Genomic DNA, 19323 nt, shown 5'->3' with positions numbered 1-19323 from the left:
GTTTATCATAAATTTATGTACAGAGAGATAGAAAAAGGTGGAAAAATAAAATTGTTTAGCTACTCCTGTTATAATTTAATCCATGATTACTAAAGATCGAGAGCTGTACGAGATACATATTAACAGAAAAAAGTGGCAAAGTATTGCAACAGATTCCTTGTTCTTGTGTGATGTCCAGATTTGTGATTTCGATGGCACTGCATGTTTTTAATACATACTGCATGGATTTATTTGGCACCTTGAAATATACTTGGCTAACCAATATGTGTATTACAACTACGAATATTTTAAAATTTTTCTAAAAATATCTTTGCCCGAACAATATTATTTGTAGTACAACTATTAGGCAGGCCGCACATCAAAGAAACATGAAACGTAAATTACGTTTCATGGAAATAAACCACTGCTAAACAAATATATGTCCGGCCATTTATGAAACTCTCCGAAAATAAAAATGTGTCATGAGCATGAATCACACTCGTTTCATTGGTAGGCGGACTTTGAGATTTGTTTAGCAGTGTTTTCTTTTCATGAAACATGTTTTTCGTTTCATGTTTTTCGTTTCATGTTTCTTTGGTGTGCGGCTTGGCTTACAGGTACAAAATATTTTAGTTTGAAACTATTTTTCTGAAAAAGTTAATGTCAAGCTGACAAGTAAATTTAGTGAATTAAAAAATGTTTGTTTGATGTTGGTATACTTAACTAGCATGAATTTCCATTGAATAACAAACAAGAATCCATAGATAGTTCAAAAGTATAAGCATAGTTATCTTGTATATACAATAAAGTGTAAAAAAATATAAAAAGCATTTTCAGGCTTTTGCACCTGTTTCACTCTTGACAAAAATATAGATTAAAGAGAGAGGTAAATATAAAACTTACTTGTAACTCCTTAGGATTTACAAATTCCAAAGCGTGTCTTTTGATCGCATGTAAAGCTGCATCAGGGGCGTAACCTGGATGTGGACTAGTTGATGATGGTGGCGCTGTCTCCACGTGTTTGCTATGAGCTGCCTGCTTTCGTTTTAACAAACTTTGCTTCATTGCCTACAACAAAAGTGATTATTAGGTATACAGTCGAAGTATGAAGACCTGTGAATTTTTATATACAGTAGACTCCCTCTATATCTATAACGAGAACTGAAATGGCTGACTAATTACCTCGTTATACGCGGATCTCGTTATATCAGATAACAATAATGTTGAAATGTTTTGATGCCTCTTACAACGGAAAAATGAAAGAATACCCATGCGTCATCGATGATATGCATACGAATCAAATCAAAAATTTCTAGTCAAAACAAAGTCTAAACTAAGTTAATACTGAGAATAAACGGATGTGACTACTACCCCACCGTACGATTTTTCGTAAGAATGTGTCAAAAAATTTTTGTGATGTTATTCTTTCTCTGATATATTTATTGGTGATAAATGTTACTATTAGTACCGTAATTACTTATTTGATATTGATTAATAATACGAAAATAATGAGTAAGCAAATATAGTATTATGAATTTCTCCATGTTAAAGTTGCCAGTGGACATAAATAGTAACAGGAATTTAAAAAATGTCGTTTATGTCAGCTGCATTAAGTGATTAAAATGAAAGTAAACTTAATGAATTCAGATCATTAGGTATCCAGATCATTTTCCAGACATTATCTGCAAATAAATGTACATTCGTAAAAATATACTAATCTGTAATTTCATACACTATGATTGAAAAGTCAGAGTAATATGTACACGTTTGGCAAACTCATAGACAGAAGTTAACCATATTGACAGATGATTACTTACAAATTTTATTGACGTATTTTAATTAAATAAATACCAAACCAAAAATACAATATATCAAAATAGCTCTTAAAATAATCGAATTTATTCAAGTAAATACGACTGATTATTAAAATTTATAAACTCTACCGAACCTAACCCAGTTTCAGTGTCAAAGTGACAGAAATCGAATCAGTCAGATTTATAGTTGACCAGCACGATTACTCGAATAGTAGTTTATCCAATTATTATCTCTACTCATGTTGAATGTTTTTCTAAGAATGACATTAGAAGTACAGAAATAGTCAAGTGTGAGTTTAAATTTTCTCCTAAATTAATATAACTACGTTGAACAATTGTATCGCCGTCTCACTCTGTCAATTTATAAATATGTAACTGCCTATGTCTTGGATAACGTTTTTGCTTTGTAGACAACACTTAATAATCTATCTCTCTCGTTTGTTATTTATAGAAAAAGGCAGCAAATCCAAAATATGTACTGGATATGATCGTTCATGGGTATTCTTTAATTTTTCCGACTGTACATAGTTTATTAGGTGTCCATGGTCGACCGGAACAATGAGGTCAATCGTAAATTGTAAATTTGATGAAGTTTATTACAGTAGGCGGTGAAGTTTATTACAGCACTGGCCTCGATAATAATAGAGGTGTTGGACATTTCTATATACAGGCAGTTGGGGTAGTTATTTATAGCCACTATCGCTCTAAAAAACAGGTAAAGAAACAAATTCTTCGATTTCATTTTTCCTCATAAGCAAATATGCCTCGTTATAGAGGTGTTATGGTTCAATAGAAATTTCATGGGACATCTAGTGTAACTCGTTATAAGCGAAACCTCGTAATATCTGTGTTCGTTATAGAGAGAGTCTACTGTAATAGAAAAGATGTTAGCATGCTTGGTGGCTTTCGAAAAGTCATTCGATAATGCAAATGCAAAAACTTATAGGAATAGATACACACTAACGATACCATTAAACTATTAAACCAACAGTATTGGGACCGTGCAAGTTCGGAAAAGCGACACCTGGTTTCATAGCTCGGCAACTTTTTTTGCACTTTTAATTATATTGGCCAATCATATTGCAATTGGTTGCTGGATAATTATCAAGGCCGTAGCCCAAAAAATATTATAAGAAGAAAAAGTAAGATTTAGGTTGTTATTAAAAGGTAAAAAATTGTATGTACATAGTAAATAAAATTAGTTATTAAAATGCAGTACTGCAAGCAAAATAGAATTAATTAAATATACTTTTAAATAATAATTGCATATCATATCAATATTGTGAGCAACATATAATTTATCTTCTTCAATGACAGTAGGTATGAAATATACGTCAATTTGACAATTTCAATTGACAATATGAATTATTTAAGAAAGTTGCAAGATTTCTCTGTTATTCGCGCACGATCGTTTCTCGTATCCCCTCCAAGTACTTGCACACCGCGAATAAAGGTCGATTCGCATTCTACGGAAAATTTTATTACATTACTGAGAAATACATGCTATATTTGTTACAAAAGTAACCAAAAGGGCTCAAAAGCATCGCAAAATGTACCTATTTCACTTACCTCAGTATTACAGTGTTTGTCATGGAGATGAGTCATAAGGGAGAACCGTTTCCGTTTCATGTTGTCGCATCTGTCCCACTGACAAATCATTTCTTCACTTCCCAAAGGACAATGCGCCTCGCAAGCGTGAAGGTACACTTCGTTGGCAGACCTGAACCTCCTTTCTCTGTAAGTCCAGTAAGAAATATGCCTTAATCGTTTACGAAATAATAATTTATAGTTTTAAATCAAAGGTAGAAACATATCAAATTACTGTAATAATGAAAAAATTGCATCCTCAAAACGTTAACCAATATAGGATAGCTATAACGGCAATGCCTTGTCAAGATGATATGGGAAGAGAAAACTATGCCCAAAGATTGGACCAATGTTTTATTATGCCCCATATAAAAAAGGGGGATAGATTAGCATTTGAAAATTAGAGAGGAGTTGCTCTGTTGGATACTTGTTAGAACAGTCGTTCTCAACCGGGAGGCGCGACTTCCTGGTGGGGCGTGAGATAATTTCAGGGGGGGCCTGAGGGTACAAAGAAAAAAAAATAAAAATTAGAAAATATATATTTTGTTAGAAAACAAAATATTTTGTATTTCGTATTTTTATTTTGTTTAGAAAAATCTCTTTATTTAAACGTGATTAAAATCGTTTTACTCAAACACAACCTGAGTTAAACACGACAGTCTTGTGTATGGCAACATCGTAGGAGCGCAAAGTATATTTACCAACACTGTATTGCAAGCACTCCTGGCTCCTCGATGATATTCAAACCCTTCCACTACATCTAGTTTCGGATTTGAAAGATGTCATATCACGGCATTTGGAAGAACTGAAAAATCAAATTCAAAAGTACTTTCCAGATGTTAGCTCGGAAAACTGGGAATTTAAAGTAACAAGAGATCCTTTTCATATCGAAGTTGACATTCTTTCAGTTAACCTTCAAGAGCAGGCAATTGACCTAAAATGTGATTCACAAGCAAAAGCAGATTTTGCAAACATGGACTTGGAAGAATTTTGGTTAACCTACTTTCCTGTTTACCCAGAAGTGGCTTTAGTATCTGCGAAGTTATTAGTCCAGTTTTCATCCACATATCTTTGCGAATCTGGTTTTTCTTCATTGGCGTATATAAAATCAAAATACCGTTCAAGGCTGGACGTTGAAAGTGACTTGAGGTGTGCTCCGACACAGTTTCAACCGAATATCGAAAAACTTGTCAAGAACAGACAATGCCAACCCTCTCATTCAAAGTGCAAAAACACTCATATAAGACTTTCAACTTTATATGCGTATTTAATTTTTTGATTATTCTTTTTCTCAAATAAATAAACAATGTTAAGTTTAATGAGACATCAAATAAACTTTCGTATTTAAATATATCTGGATTTTTACTTTGCATCCCAGCTTTTGCTAACGTGAGTTAGCATCGTCAGTTTCAGTTTCACAATTTCACTGTTCTAACTTGAACCAACCAATTATTGACTGAAGGGGAGGCGTGAGCTATCTTCAATGTTCAAAGGGGGCGCCAGTGCTAAAAGGTTGAGAACCGCTGTGTTAGAAGGTATTAGCCAGGATGCTAAGAGAGCATCAAGAGAGTTCTCAATACATTTGTTGAAGATAAACTAAGTATCTAGCCGGAATATTAGATCAATTTTAGATATCAAAGATCAGATTTTTACATAAAAGAAAATCCAGACTACCTGCTATGAACATAAGGTAAACCTTAATGCGTTGTTCATAGATTCACAAGCATAATGATGGGATAAGAGGAATAAAATGGAAGGGAAAAATGAATTCCCCACGGGATGAATTTGAAGTGATCAAAGGTCTTACGCCTGGTTCCACCAACAAATCTAAGCTCCAGCTTAACTCATCTCAGCTTATAGATAGGGGTGCTTCAAGTCTCACTTACTTCGCACCATCATTTTCGATTTTTATCGATCCGATTCACGTGAGAAGTTGAAAACTGATCTAACACTAAATGATGCAACGCGTATGTTACGCGCAAAGTACATCTTAAGCTTTAGATCTGTTGGTGCAACCAGGCATAAGACAAGGAGATCTGTTACCCAGGTGCTCTTTAATGTGGTATTGGAGACAATAATCAGAACTAGCAGAGTTAAAACGACTAGATTCATGTTCAGTAATGAATAATAAAAGTCAAAGTTTTCAACCTAATAGAAATATGAAAAATATTGAAATATATTAAAAATATTCCTAAATATTTCATTGAAAACTTATTGGTCCATTTTCCTGGTAACACCTCCATGGCTTCTAAAAATTGCAAGGCAGTTGGATGCTGAAGCGAAGAAGACAAGAGGGAATTCAAAAACTTACAATTCCCGACCCGTCTGTTCAGCTGGTAAATTCCAACGGAAAATGAGCTAGTTACTCAAAGGAGTAAAACTAAATAATATAAAATAAAATAAAAATGTATACCATTTTTATTCAGTTGCAATGCGAAGGCAAAACTGTCTTATTTTTCACTTAGAACAGGGAGCGCAAACCAGCACTCTAAATCGACGATTTTCGACTCTAATTGGAGTCATCATCAGAGAGGCGTAGGTTTGCTGCTCTCTGCCCAAAGTGACGAAACTCCGAGAGCTTATCCCCGCATTACAACTGACGTTTATGGAGTAGGTGTCTAGCGACATCGGCAACTGAAAGTCAAAGTTTTTATTTTTGAATTCCCTCTTGTCTTCTTCGCTTCAGCATCAATCTGGCTTGCAATTTTTGGAAGCCATGGAGGTGTCACCAGGAAAATGGACCAATAAGTTTTCAATTATCATAAGATCGCTTAACACTAGAGATCAAGAAATAACCCAAGAGCTAAAAGAGAAAAAATAGATATATGCGCTCTACAGGAGACCAAAAAGAAAGGAAAAGACCAGTCAAAATTAAGCGAATATATACTAATCTACAGTGGAGTAGCAAAAGAAAACAGGGCCAAAGAGGGTGTAGCCTTACTAATACACCAAAGATACCAAAATAACATCGAAGAGTGTCAATATGTATCAGAAAGGATTGTCGCAGCAAAAATTAGAATGGAGAAGGAAGACCTGAATATCATCGGAGTATACGGCACAGAAAATAGTAAGCCCCAAACAACAAGGGAAATATTCTATGATCAATTGCAACAAGTAGTAGATCAAGTTAGAGGAAAGTTGATAATACTGGGGGATTTTAACGCTCGAATAGACAACCAAGTAATACCTGGAATTAAACAAAAACATAATGAGAATGTCAAAAACGAAAATGGAGAACTGATGATAAACTTCTACACGAATAACGAACTTCGAATAAACAACACCTTTTTTACCACAAAGACCAACACAAATATACATTCAATAATACCCGTGGACAAAGATCTATGATAGATTATGTTGTAACTAACAGAGATATACACCCATCAAAAATAATTGACGTAAGATGCCTCAACTCAGCAGATGTAGGTAGTGACCACAGCCTAGTATTATGTAAAATTAGAAACACCATGAAATGCTTCACACCTAAGAGAGTGGCACCAACACAAACAAAAATCAAAGTCAAAGGACTAAGTACGGAATCCACGGAGTATTTATATAGAAAAAGAATATCAGAGAAGATTGCTGATAATGAAATACTAGAAAACGATAACATCGAGGAAAGCTGGGAAAAACTCAAAAGTAACATAATTAATGCAGCAACAGAATCACTTGGAGAGAGGAAAGTAACGAATACCAATATATCAAAAAAGAAAACCCCATGGTTTCGAGAGGAAGTGAAGATAAAATGTGAAGAAAAGAAGAAAGCCTTTTTACAATACAGAACATAACAAACACAACAGGCATACAACCACTATAAAAGAGTTAGAAACGAAACAAACACTTTAGTCAGACAAATAAAAAGAGAACACTGGGAGAGTTTCTCAAAACAGATGGAACACGACTTCTACCGAACACAAAAGGAGGCAAACTATTTTGAACCTAGAAATAAACCAAGATAAGTCTAAATACATGATACCCGGAAATACAGAGCAAAAAGAAGAGGGACAGTTACTTTCACATCTAATGTATCAAGAGAATGTAATTTCGAGAGAGTGGTCCATTTTACATATCTGGAGGTTATTACAGAAGAGAGAGGTCAGGAAGAATGAGAACTGAATACCAGATTGGCACAGGCAATAAAAAGATGGAAAGCCTAACACCACTGATGAAATCCAAATATGTAAAGAGAAAAATAAAGTTGAGGATATAATATAAAACGTTAATAAGGCCCACAGTGATGTATGGTGGTAAAGTGTGGACAATGAAAAAAAGCAAAAACGGAGGGAAAGATGGGAAAGGAAAATTCTCAGAGCTATATTATTATATGGAGACAAAAACACAGTGTAAGGTTGGGTGCGATGAACAAACAGGGAGCTAGAGGAACTGTATAACATTGTTATACAGAGATTGATGGGGCATGTGATAAAAATGGAAAGGTAGAGGAAGCCAAAGATGATCCTAACACGGAGCCTTCCGGATGAAAAGAAAGAAAGGACGACCTAGACAAAGATGGTTAGATTTAGTACATGATGATCTCAGAAAAGACGGAATTGATGGTTGGCAAGAAAGAGCAACAAACAGGGATGAATGGAGGAGAATACCAAGTCAATTTAGTAGGCAAGGAACATGATGATTTAGATCACAAGAAGCCACCACACTTGATATAAGTTTTGTAATATACATATAAGTATTATATTAATTGTATTTTAGCTATAGTTGTTACAAAATGAAGTACATAGTTGCAATTAAAGAAGTTATTATTTATTATATTACGTTGAAACAAAAACTAATTAATGAACAATACTTCATAAATAAAACTAGCTGAAAATGCGAGCATTATCATAACGAAAACTTTGTTTATTTACGTATTTTAATTCATAATATGGAAAATTTGCTATTATGAAAAGTTGTTCAGAATTAAAAATGTTTTAATGTGCAATTATATCATTCTAATTTAAATGTTGTGGACTATAAAGGTACTTTACTCTTGATCGAAATTCATATTTTTTATATACCTCGTATAAAATTAATAAAATTTTATATATATGGTTGCATCATAAATCTTAGAACATGAAGAGCTTTTTATGAAGAATAACTTTTCTTCGTCAAATTAAAAATAAGAGTTATAAATGAAAATGTTGTTGGTATCCATAATTTGAGAAAAATCTTCAAATATTTTTTTCCATTAGAAGGATGTAATTGCACATATCAGACCGTAATTTTTTATTCCAAACAACATTTCATATATTCGGTTCGCTAAACTCAGACACAACTGGTTAAGTGATTTTAGTCAGTAATTTTGCCAATTCGACAAAAAAATAATTATTAAATACATAATTAATAATATTACTAAATTACCTACTAAAATCACTAGCCAGTTGTGTCTGAGTTTAGCGAACCGACTATAATAACAATTTTCATTTCATAACAAATGGAACAGTCCATTTATCATTAGGTAGTCCCATTAAAGGGGAGGCCGTATACTCCTATAAACCTTTTTAAAGTTAATAAATTATTGCTTTCAAAATATACTCAAATTATTGTATTTTTGAACATCTTATTTATTTTATATAATAATTAAATTCACTATCAAATGTCATTGATATTTTATTAATACATACTTAATTTAAAATTTAGTTTGACATTCACGAAATGTCAAACTCAAATGTAAATAACCTATACTTTGCTTAACAAATTCAGATTAAAAAAACTAGCCTACATACTAGCAACGATTTCAGCTGACGTTTAGTATGTCGGCAGAAAATAAAAGATTGTGACGTCTCATTTTAGACTTGAGGTCGATTATCTCGAAGACGGTTGGAGATATCGAAATGCCGTTTTCAGATTTGGATTCAGAAGAAAAAACTACATAATAATCCACCGATAAATCTGATCTGAGTATTGCAGGAGCGGCAACGCAATAACACACATACTTTGCGAATTTATAAATAAAAAAAAGTTTTCGTTGATAAAAGGAATAACCATTTGTCTACTTACACATAACAATCAGCCCAGTCGCAAATATAAGGCGTCGTGAGATCTCTGGCAATTTTGTGTTTCTTGATGTCCTCTTTCTTATCAGACATTATGATATTTACATTAGGAGACGAATGATGGGTACTCTGTTGCGCCGAAATAGTGGTCGTGCTGTTGTTGTTACTCGCCATTGTCTTGATCACTTTGGTAACGGGGGAGACGTTGTTTGACACTGAGGAGGTGTGCATTACGGGCCTAGGAACTTGAGTTACGACAACCTGAAAATATTTATTTTTTATTTTATTCGAATAATAATGATAAATTTTAATAAAAACACAAAACTAAAAGGCAAAGGTGAGAAAACACAATCCTGTTGTACACCACGTTTGAAGGGTAGTTTTTAGTATGACTATATTCAATTTGGATAGAGGCTACTTGATTGTAATATAAGTATGTATTTTAGCAGTTTTTTATCGTAATGGATCTCGTAAGTCCTGCTACCTGCAGGCTATCGAAAAGTGTATCGTATTGAATGCCTTCTCCAAGTCGATGAAGCAAACATAAACATTCTTTCGGAACTCACACTTTTTAATCTAGCAGACAGCAGATCTGCTATTAGCAGTGGGATTCAGCTGTATTAAAATTACTCTGTCTGACATTGTAATGAAGATATGTTCAATAATACTACACGAAATGATTTAACAATAAAAAAAAACATTGATAAATAACCCGGTCTATATAGACATTTGAAATAACAAAAATTGCCGGAGAGCCAAATTTTGGTGGAGAGCTAGGGTATACCATAACAAATAAAGTTTTAAAAGTCCCCATCGATCCCATGTGTGCAACAAAAGTTATTCGGGGTCAAAGGTCAACATTTGAGATTTTTTTTAATTCTTTTCGAAAACGGTAAGTTTTATCAAAAAAGAACCTTAAACCAAAGTTGTAGATCTTAAAATTCTCTACAAAAATAGTCCTTACTATTTTTTTCCTAAGTTGCCATTCCTGAGATATCGCGATTCTAAGATTATAAGATTATAAGAGTCACATTATACATGATATGCACACGTTTCCACACCACCTGCGAGGTAGTGTACTCGGCGCGTTTTTTACCGTGGTTTTTCCTGTAGGCCTACTTCATTAACTGTTTTGACAATTTTAGGATAATTTAAGGAAACAATACCGGTCAAGTTCTAGATATTACCTTATTATTGATATTGATTATTGATATTGCTATTGATTATTAGGTTAACTATTCTTTTGATTTCTTTAGATATTTTAATCGATTCATATTCTTGAAAGTCTACTTCAACAGTCAAGTCTTCTTCGATTTCATCTTCTTCCTCTTCCTCTTGCTGGATGTTCAAAAATTGTTCAAATGTGACTGAGTCATTGGTCTCTTCATTAAAATCACATGAGTCTTCCTCTGTTGTACTAAACTGGACATTTGAGCAAGACTGACCTTGGCAGTTGGTACACGCTAGAGAACACAACAACTCGACTTTTTTACATCCACATTTGGCACTACAACCTTTTTTGCAATTGCAAAAAATAGTGTTAAGGAGTTTTTCTGGAGCAGGTGGGAGTAAGGTTTTAATCGGTTCCAGAGTATTATCTATTAATTTCCAACCCCAGTCTTCTGGATTCAGTTCATTGCCTAGCCATGTTTGAACTTGATAATATACTCGATACAAATGTTGAAAAGTAGATGCTGATGTTGGAGGAAGACATGATAGTTGTACTTGTTTCTTGTTTCGCGTATTTTTTACAAAAGTTAAGTATCAGTATTTATCAAGACAACTAATTTTTTTTGGAGCTTCATAAACCGCAAGAAGAAAGCGAATTCCTTCCGTAATTATTGTTTGCGGTGTGGAATCAAGTTCTGTAAAAAATTTACAGCAGTCAGTCAAATCTTTTTTTTTTTCGAATAATTTAGGTACTGACGTTTTGTCCCTTCTGTACATTGCTGACGTAGTATCGGAGCCGGTTATAGCATGTAAAAATAAAATGTACTTTTGGCATTTGGGATAAGCCGATAAACTTTTCGAAGAATATATCTCTGTTCGCTGTTGAGCCCTTTCAGGTTTCAGAAAATAAATAACTTTATCTACTGGAGTCCTTGCAGTAAGCAGTACTAACAAATCAACATCTTCACCAACTACAATTATTGTGTTTGTTGCCTTAAATTTTTCAATTGCTGTCTCAATTATAAGGACATCTGCGTCATTTTTAACTTGTTTCACTTCAATATTCGCAGCTGTTAATTTGTCAGTTAACATGGAAATGAAACAAGATTTATTATTAATGTTAGCGAAAATCAAAGATAATCTCGGAACCCGATGATGTTTTTGTAGTTCGACGACGTTGTTCTGCAGCTTTAATATTCTTTGTCGAGTCACTGTAGCCGTCAAATACCACTGTCACTGTAAGCCCGTAATGTCTGCTAAATGGTAGACGCTTGTAATAGGTACTTATATTCACTTGAACTGAACCTTTAGCACTAAAAGAAACAGATAATATGAACAAGACCAAGACCTACGGACAATACTGTAGCCATTGTTTGCAATAGACAATCTGTTCTTTTTTAAACAATGGTATAGCCAAATGTTTTTCAAGGCCACGTGGATAGAGGAAATTCAGTTTGGGACTGATTATTTTTTGAAAAAATATTTTCAGAATAGTATAATATACATATTATATAAAAGAGACACAAATAGGCATTTATACTTGTCTTAAGTGTCACATTATGTATATACGTGTCTTAAATGTGCACAAAAAGTATAAAGTAATTTTTAAAATTGCGATATCTCAGGATTGGTAACTCTTAGGAAAAAAATTGTAAGGACTATTTTTGTAGAGAATATTAAGATCTACAACTATGGTTTGATTTTTTTTTGATAAAACTTACCGTTTTTGAGAAAAATCTAAAAAATCTCAAATTTTGACCTTTGACCCCGAATAACTTCTGTTGCACACATGGGATCGATGGGGACTTTTAAAACTTTATTTGTTATGGTAACCTCTAGCTCTCCACCAAAATTTGGCTCTCCGGCAATTTTTGTTATGTATTTGCCAACTATTTTGATGTCTAAGTTGACCGGATTATAAAACAGTAAATACTTACTTGTTGTCCTTGTGGTGTCACCACAACCTTCTGATGCTGAGTAGCAGACCCCGAAGGCGGTTGCTGTTGCAAAATTATAATTGTCTTCGCACCAGTACCTTGCTGCTGTGATGTCTGAGCCAGCAGAACAGTTTGTTGTTGCCCTCCATGTACCATCGCGTTCTGAGGTGGTGCAACCACATACGCAGCTCCCTGTCCACTTCCACTACTAGTCTGGATTACATATTGACCTGGCTGGGAGCTAGCAACTAGTTGCATCTGGCCCTGAAGACCCTGAGAAAGAAGGATCTGGCCGGCATTTTGTCCGGCCAACATCATTGGTCGTTGACCAGACGTGTTTTGAACTATTACTGTTTGGCCTGATTGTGTCTTCAAGTGGGTGGCTCCTAAAAGTAAAAGCGTTTTTATTAATATGTATGTAATGCAAGGTTAATGTTGTTCATAGATATGGCATGAGTCTATTTGAAGTAATGAAATGGGTGTAAATGTAAATCTTTGGGATGTGGTCTCCAATAAAATGCTGTGTGCCGCATACAGTGTTTGTCAGTCGCCGGATTTTATTTATCGTGTGGAACTTTACACATTTACATATGTATATTTTGTATAAAACTTACTGCATATATTTACACATCTAGCTTTTTACAGTCTATTGACTGTGCAGTCGCCATTAGGAAATCCTCTGACCTGTCATGATATGATTTTGTGGGACACTGTTCTGTGATGCGGCAGATGGTTTGTGGTTGTGCGCAGTCACAGAGTGGGGATGTTAGTTTACTACATTTGTGCATCATGTAACGATATCTGCCGTGTTGGGTTTTGATTCGGTTCTATTTTGTTGCTATTTTGTTCTTCCACCCATTTTCGAGTCCATGTGGTCGTTAATTTGAACTCTTTTTCAACACCAATCTTTGGAAATTTGGATGTTGGCAGCATCTAAACTGCGAGGTTTTATGCTCATTTTCATAATTGATTTAACAAATTCGTGAATAGATTACGGATTCCGCTAATATAATTTTTTTATTATTTTAGATTTTTTTTAGTATTTACACAATTGTGCAAAGGTTTACTCAAACTTCTTACGAGTCTTATGGAAAAGGAAAAGGACCTAATACGATGTAACTTACCTGTTGAAAACACCATCTGGTTAGTAGTCGGCAGCTGTGCTTGTGACACTATGATTTGCCTCTGTTGTGCCAATAGAACTTGCTGACTATTATCGACGATGATCTGTTGAAGGGGATTATGGCCCTGTATCTGCATCTGTTGTTCGGCGACTATCTGTGGCGGATGACTCGGTTGGGCCGCTTCCTGGAGAAGCTGCTCTTCGTCCTCGTCCTCCAAAATATCCGCAGCTATGTCCGCGAATAATTTAGCCGCCGCAGTAGAGACGGTTGACGGTCCGTCGTCACCGTTCGAACTGGAGGAATCCGGAGCTGGAGAATCAGCAGTGGATCCATTTACATTACTCACCAGCAGAGGTCGCTTCGCTTCTATTTCCATCATCTCCTCGGAGGCGCTCCTCTTCAGACCAGCCTGATATAGCTAATCAAGTTGTTATGTTTAATGAAACTCGTATTATTATTATTATATAAAAATATTTAAATGTATGTACACTTTGAACATTTTTTAACAAAACAAAAGTATCGAAAACAAAAAGAAATCTTTTGAAACAGAGACGATAAAAGATAAAATGAAAAAATATGGTCAAAAACAGACAGAGAGCAAAGAGCCATACAAAAAAGTGACAGAAAGGAATGAAGAGTATTAACCCTGGAATGCTACTTGGGGTACACTTGTACCCCAACCTTGTTTGTAAGTTGCACCAATTTGCAGTAGTAGGTGTGGAAAATATGAAAATAAACTTGTGGATAATAATATAATAAAATATTTTTGTATACAAAATAAATTCTTAACATGTTATCTTAAGACTGTTTTTGTCAGAAGTTCTTAAAACATACATATATAAATATTTTAGGTCGATCTTATTTGGGGTACCACTGTACCCCGATATAGCAGATTGAGTTTAGAAAATAAGTGTAGCAATCCAGGGTTAAGAGTAAATGCGAAGACAACAATAACAGGTGAAAAATAAAGATGTTTGGATATATTTAGTAGTATTGACGAGAAATAACTAGCTCATAGGTAAGTGTATCTGCCAGCAGTACCGAGTAATGAGAGTCTAATTTCCAATACACAGAAAATCAGAAAGTATTACCAAAGTGGTCCCATATATAAGGCAAGAGCAAACGAATCTGTTTCGCAGGGACTAAAGCAGGGAGTTAAACTTTGTTTAACCTGGCACTGGAGTATGCGGTTAGGCAAATGCAAACTGGACGAGGAAACCTACTGACCAACCGAACGGTTCAACTGGCAGCTATGCCGATGATATTAACCCCTTCGGTACGGTGATGCACCCGTGTGCATCATGCTTGAATGTCCGCTCAGTACGGTGATGCACAGGGGTGCATCATGAGTTTTCGTTCGCCATAAAATATTTCAGGTATTTTTGTTCCGTCCGAATTACTTTATTCAAATCTAAAAGTGGAGAAACCACGCCCAAAAGTGGGTGATGTCCAAAAGGAGCTTAGATTTAGTTAATTTGATTGGTGATAAGGTTGTTTGGATGTTTGACTGATGGGATTGTGTGGGAGGTGGTTGGTTAGGAGGGGGAGGTTACTATCCCTTGCAAGATAATTCGGATGGAATTTCCCAGAATAAGAGACTGGGACGATATCAAGCACAAAATAATCTTGGAAATTCCATCCGAATTATCTTGTTGATCTTTTTTAATAATTTTTGTTTAAAATGGTATTTTATGGATAAAATTTAATAAAAATAATTTTATTTCTAAAATTAGTGTTATTGTTACATTAACTTTAATCAGTTGTAGTGTGATACTGTATTTTAACCGACCGCGCGAAGTCGCTCGGTAAGCGCTCAAATTAGTATATAGGAGCCGACTTGCCGAATGACGGTCCGGCACGAAGGGTTTAATATTATGAGTAGAACGTCAATAGGAACACAGGAAACATATGCAGAGTTAAAAACGCAAACAAAAAGGCTAGGTCTGGAAATTAACACAGAAAAAACAAAAATAATGATACAGACGAGAAGAAATATAGTCCCACAAAACATTATACATGAAGATGACATTGAAACGGTTGGAAAGTTTACATATCTGGGAGTAGAACTATATGCCGACGGATCAGAAGATGGAGAAATACGAAAGAGAATAACGCAGGCAAACAGAGCTTATTTTGCCCTCTCCCATATATTTCGGTCTAAAAATGTCCATCGAAATACAAAGATGAGAATCTATAAAACCTTAATTCGACCAATAGCATGCTATGGCAGTGAAGCATGGGTCCTGAAAGAAACATAAAAAAGCAAACTCGACACATTCAAAAGGAAAGTACGTACCGAGGAGAATACTAGGACCTGTGAGGGAAAACGGAATTTTCAGAAGCCGATACAACAACGAGCTTTATCAACTTTATAAGGAAACGCCCTTGTCCGACTTCATTAGAATACAAAGATTGCAATGTAATAAGAATGGGAGAGGATAGGCTACCAAAAACAGCACTGAATGCTAGAATGCAGGGAAAGAGACCGGTTGAAAAGCCAAGAAAGCACTGGGAAGACACAGTAAACAACGACGCACAAGCCCTTTTAGGAGGAGTCCGTGTATGGAGAAGAGCAGCCACAGACAAGCAAGGGTGGGGGCACAAAATAAAGGAGGCCAAGGTTCAATTTGGGCTGTAGTGCCGTAGAAGAAGAAGAACCGAACCTGTAGTGATTTGATTAGCACAATTCCCTACACTTAGCAGTTCAGAATCGACAATATACTGTATATCCCATCTGTGTACTCCTAAAATGTACAACACAAATATACGCAGAGAAGGAGCTTTCGAGCAAAAAAAAGCTATGATAAGATGGGATGCAAAGAATAAACATAAAGTAGAAAAGAGATGAATATTAAGAGAAAGATAGTTAGATAAAGGGCAGTTACCATTCAAAATAAAAACTTTGGTTTAAATCACTATTCAATGAGGTATAGCCCAGTAAATGAACGGGATATTCGGCGATACCGTGTAATTTTCAGGGGCAACTCCGAATTGCATGAAAATTTGGATTTAGGTTCTACTTACCCTCCACTTCAAAGTTGAAATTGTGCCGTTGGTTGCTTTTACTTGGGGGGGGTCACAGTCACCCCTTCTCGGGGGTGAAAAAACATACGTTCAAGATGAGACCGGAAATGGATAAATTGACTGACTTTAAGCAACTTTTGTTCTATAGTTTTTTACGTAAGTCAATACTTTTCGAGTTATTTGCTATTGAAAATGTTGATTTTTCGACAAAAAACTACGTTTTCAGACGGTTTTTCGCAAATAACTCAAAAAGTAAATATTTTATCAAAAAAAATATCCTTAGCCAAAGTGTAGCTTATAAAAAACCCAAAAAAATGGTGTATCAGTAAAGTCTATCAATTAAATAAAAACAAAGTTGTAGCTCATGAAAAATACGTTCTTATTCGTCAATTCTAAATCGAATTTTTCAAGATGCAAACAATCGAAAAATTAAGCAGTTTTCGGGAAAAACCCGTTTAAACTTTTTTAATGTATTTATAAAAGCTTTGTTTTAATTGTTAACAAGAGTTTTAGCATTAAAAATAAGCGAGTTACGCTCAAAATAAAGTTGGCCCTATTTTTTTTTTGTAAAAAATAATAAAAATCTCGTCGTGTTTAGCGCCCCAAATGAAATTAATCGCTTCCGCTTTACAAACAATTTACTTACCTATCTATTTTTTATATGATCTGTCAGTCTCACCGGTTTAAAGTGTTTATTTTTGAAAGGGTTATAATTGTGAAAGCTTGAATGGGTCACTAATCACGAGTGTATGCAAATTTTGAACAGCCATATCTTAACCAATTTTTGTCTTACGGAGAAACGAAATGAAACTAGCATATTTATAACAGAAAATCCTACATTTTTTTACTCCTTAAGATTTTTCTTATCACTAATACTTTTTAAGTTATTTTGAAAAAATGAAATTTTTAAAAAAATTTTAGAAAAAAATTTCTTTTCTATAAAACCAAATGTTTTCAAAAATAACCACTTTAAACCAATCAAACTTACAGATCAGATAAACAATATACATACAGTTAAAATAGATGCTAAAACCAAACGATTAATTTCATTTAGGGTGAGGAATAGAGGGAGGTTTTCACGATTTTTTTTTTACAAAAAAAAGGGGCCAATTTTTTTTTCAGTGTAACTCGTTTATTTTTGATGCTGTAAACTTTTGTAAAAAAACAAATAATAAGCTTTTTTTCGATACTTTAAAAATGTTAATAAGGTTTTTCCGAAAAACGCTTCTTTCTTCGGCGATTTCGCGTTGAATTATTCGATTTGGAATTAGACGAATAAGAACGTATTTTTCATGAGCTACAAATTTGCTTCTACTTAATTTGTAGACTTTACTGGTACACCATTTTTTTTTCGTTTTTTTTATAGGCTACATTTTGCTAAAAATATTTTTTTTGATAAAACATTTACTTTTTGAGTTATTTGGGAAAAACGGTCTGAAAACGTCGTTTTTTTGTCGAAAAATCAACATTTTAAATCGCGAATAACTCGAAAAGTATAGACATACGTAAAAAACTTATAGAACAAAAGGTGCTTAAAATAAGTCAATTTATCCAGTTCCGGCCTTATTTTAAACACGCGTTTTTCACCCCCCGAGAAGGGGTAAATGTCACCCCCAAGTAAAAGCAACCAACGGCACAAATTCAACTTTGAAGTGGAGGGTAAGTAGAACCTAAATCCAAATTTTCATGCAATTCGGAGTTGCCCCTGGAAATTACACTCCAAAACGGTCATTTATTGGGCTAGTAATGGTATAAAAGCATTTTTATTTACCATATCCCGTAGTGGTTCATCCTTTACTTCAACAATCTCCATCTTCTGAGGCTTCTCAGTGTGCGGTTCCTTATCCCGGCTCAAAGCTTTTTCGATGTGATTCTCCACCAAATCCATGGACCTGTCTCCCAGTCTTAAATCTTTGCCCATAGTGCCGTTCAGAAGGGGCGGGCTTTTTTCAAATTTCTTCTCTAAAAGGTCAGCTAACCTAAGGGGTTTATTAATAGATATCTCACTAGCAACGTTTCTTACAGAATCTTTGGAATTACTATCGTCGTTGGCGGGGTTGTCCAAGTTGGGCACGCCGTTAAGTAGACCTTCAAAACTCGTCAAGGAGTTGTCACCGTCTTCGGTTGAAGAGACGCCTCCGATACCTAAACAAAAAAGTAAATTGTTAAAGCGGTATTAAGTTTTTCACATCGTTATTAATAACGTCAGTTGTTTAAAACAAATAATATATTGTTTTTGACCGTATTTATCCCCATACATTCAATTAAGGGGAAAGGCGCAAAATGTGTTTTAGATGTATTCATTTTTTTCGAATCCTGAGAAAACTAATAGGTAAGTATTTTTGAAAAAATTAAACGCAGAATGAAAGATTACATTATTACCGGGGGCCAAAAGTCCCTGAAAACTTCTATAATGTTTATTTTAATAAGTTACAGGGATGAAAAACTAAGAGAAAATTTATTCACATAAGTTATATGTACTTATACAGAGAGAGTCTGTAATTTGGAATAAATTCAATATCTCGAATACTAATTGTTTTATTGAAAATTGCTCAGACCCGTCGATTAGTATATCAAATTGTCCTTTTTAACATACAATAATAATGTATACAGGGTGTCCCAATTTAGAGATATGACGTCATCGTTGATTTTCTGAAATGTCAACACTGTCATTTTGATAGCTATTTTGATAGGG

At 34.6% G+C, this 19323-nt stretch overlaps 1 protein-coding gene across 7 annotated transcripts in view; it reads right to left on the bottom strand.

Moving 5' to 3' along the window:
* LOC114332463 (AT-rich interactive domain-containing protein 2) overlaps window positions 1-19323 on the bottom strand; it is a 330994-nt gene that overhangs the window by 35369 nt on the left and 276302 nt on the right. For all 7 annotated transcript variants that reach the window (XM_050662174.1, XM_050662175.1, XM_050662177.1 and 4 more), the window contains exons 12-17: window positions 18400-18773; window positions 13605-14022; window positions 12481-12866; window positions 9378-9634; window positions 3363-3528; window positions 883-1047 (exon numbers count right to left, since the gene is read on the bottom strand). In XM_050662174.1, coding sequence (XP_050518131.1) covers window positions 883-1047; window positions 3363-3528; window positions 9378-9634; window positions 12481-12866; window positions 13605-14022; window positions 18400-18773 — 1766 coding nt within the window. The remainder of the gene's footprint in view (window positions 1-882; window positions 1048-3362; window positions 3529-9377; window positions 9635-12480; window positions 12867-13604; window positions 14023-18399; window positions 18774-19323) is intronic.

Source organism: Diabrotica virgifera, chromosome 9, assembly GCF_917563875.1.
Source record: "Diabrotica virgifera virgifera chromosome 9, PGI_DIABVI_V3a".
Classification (NCBI taxonomy): Eukaryota; Metazoa; Arthropoda; class Insecta; order Coleoptera; family Chrysomelidae; genus Diabrotica; species Diabrotica virgifera.
Note: the sequence above shows the minus strand (reverse complement) of the source record. Positions and strands in the feature narration are given on the sequence as shown.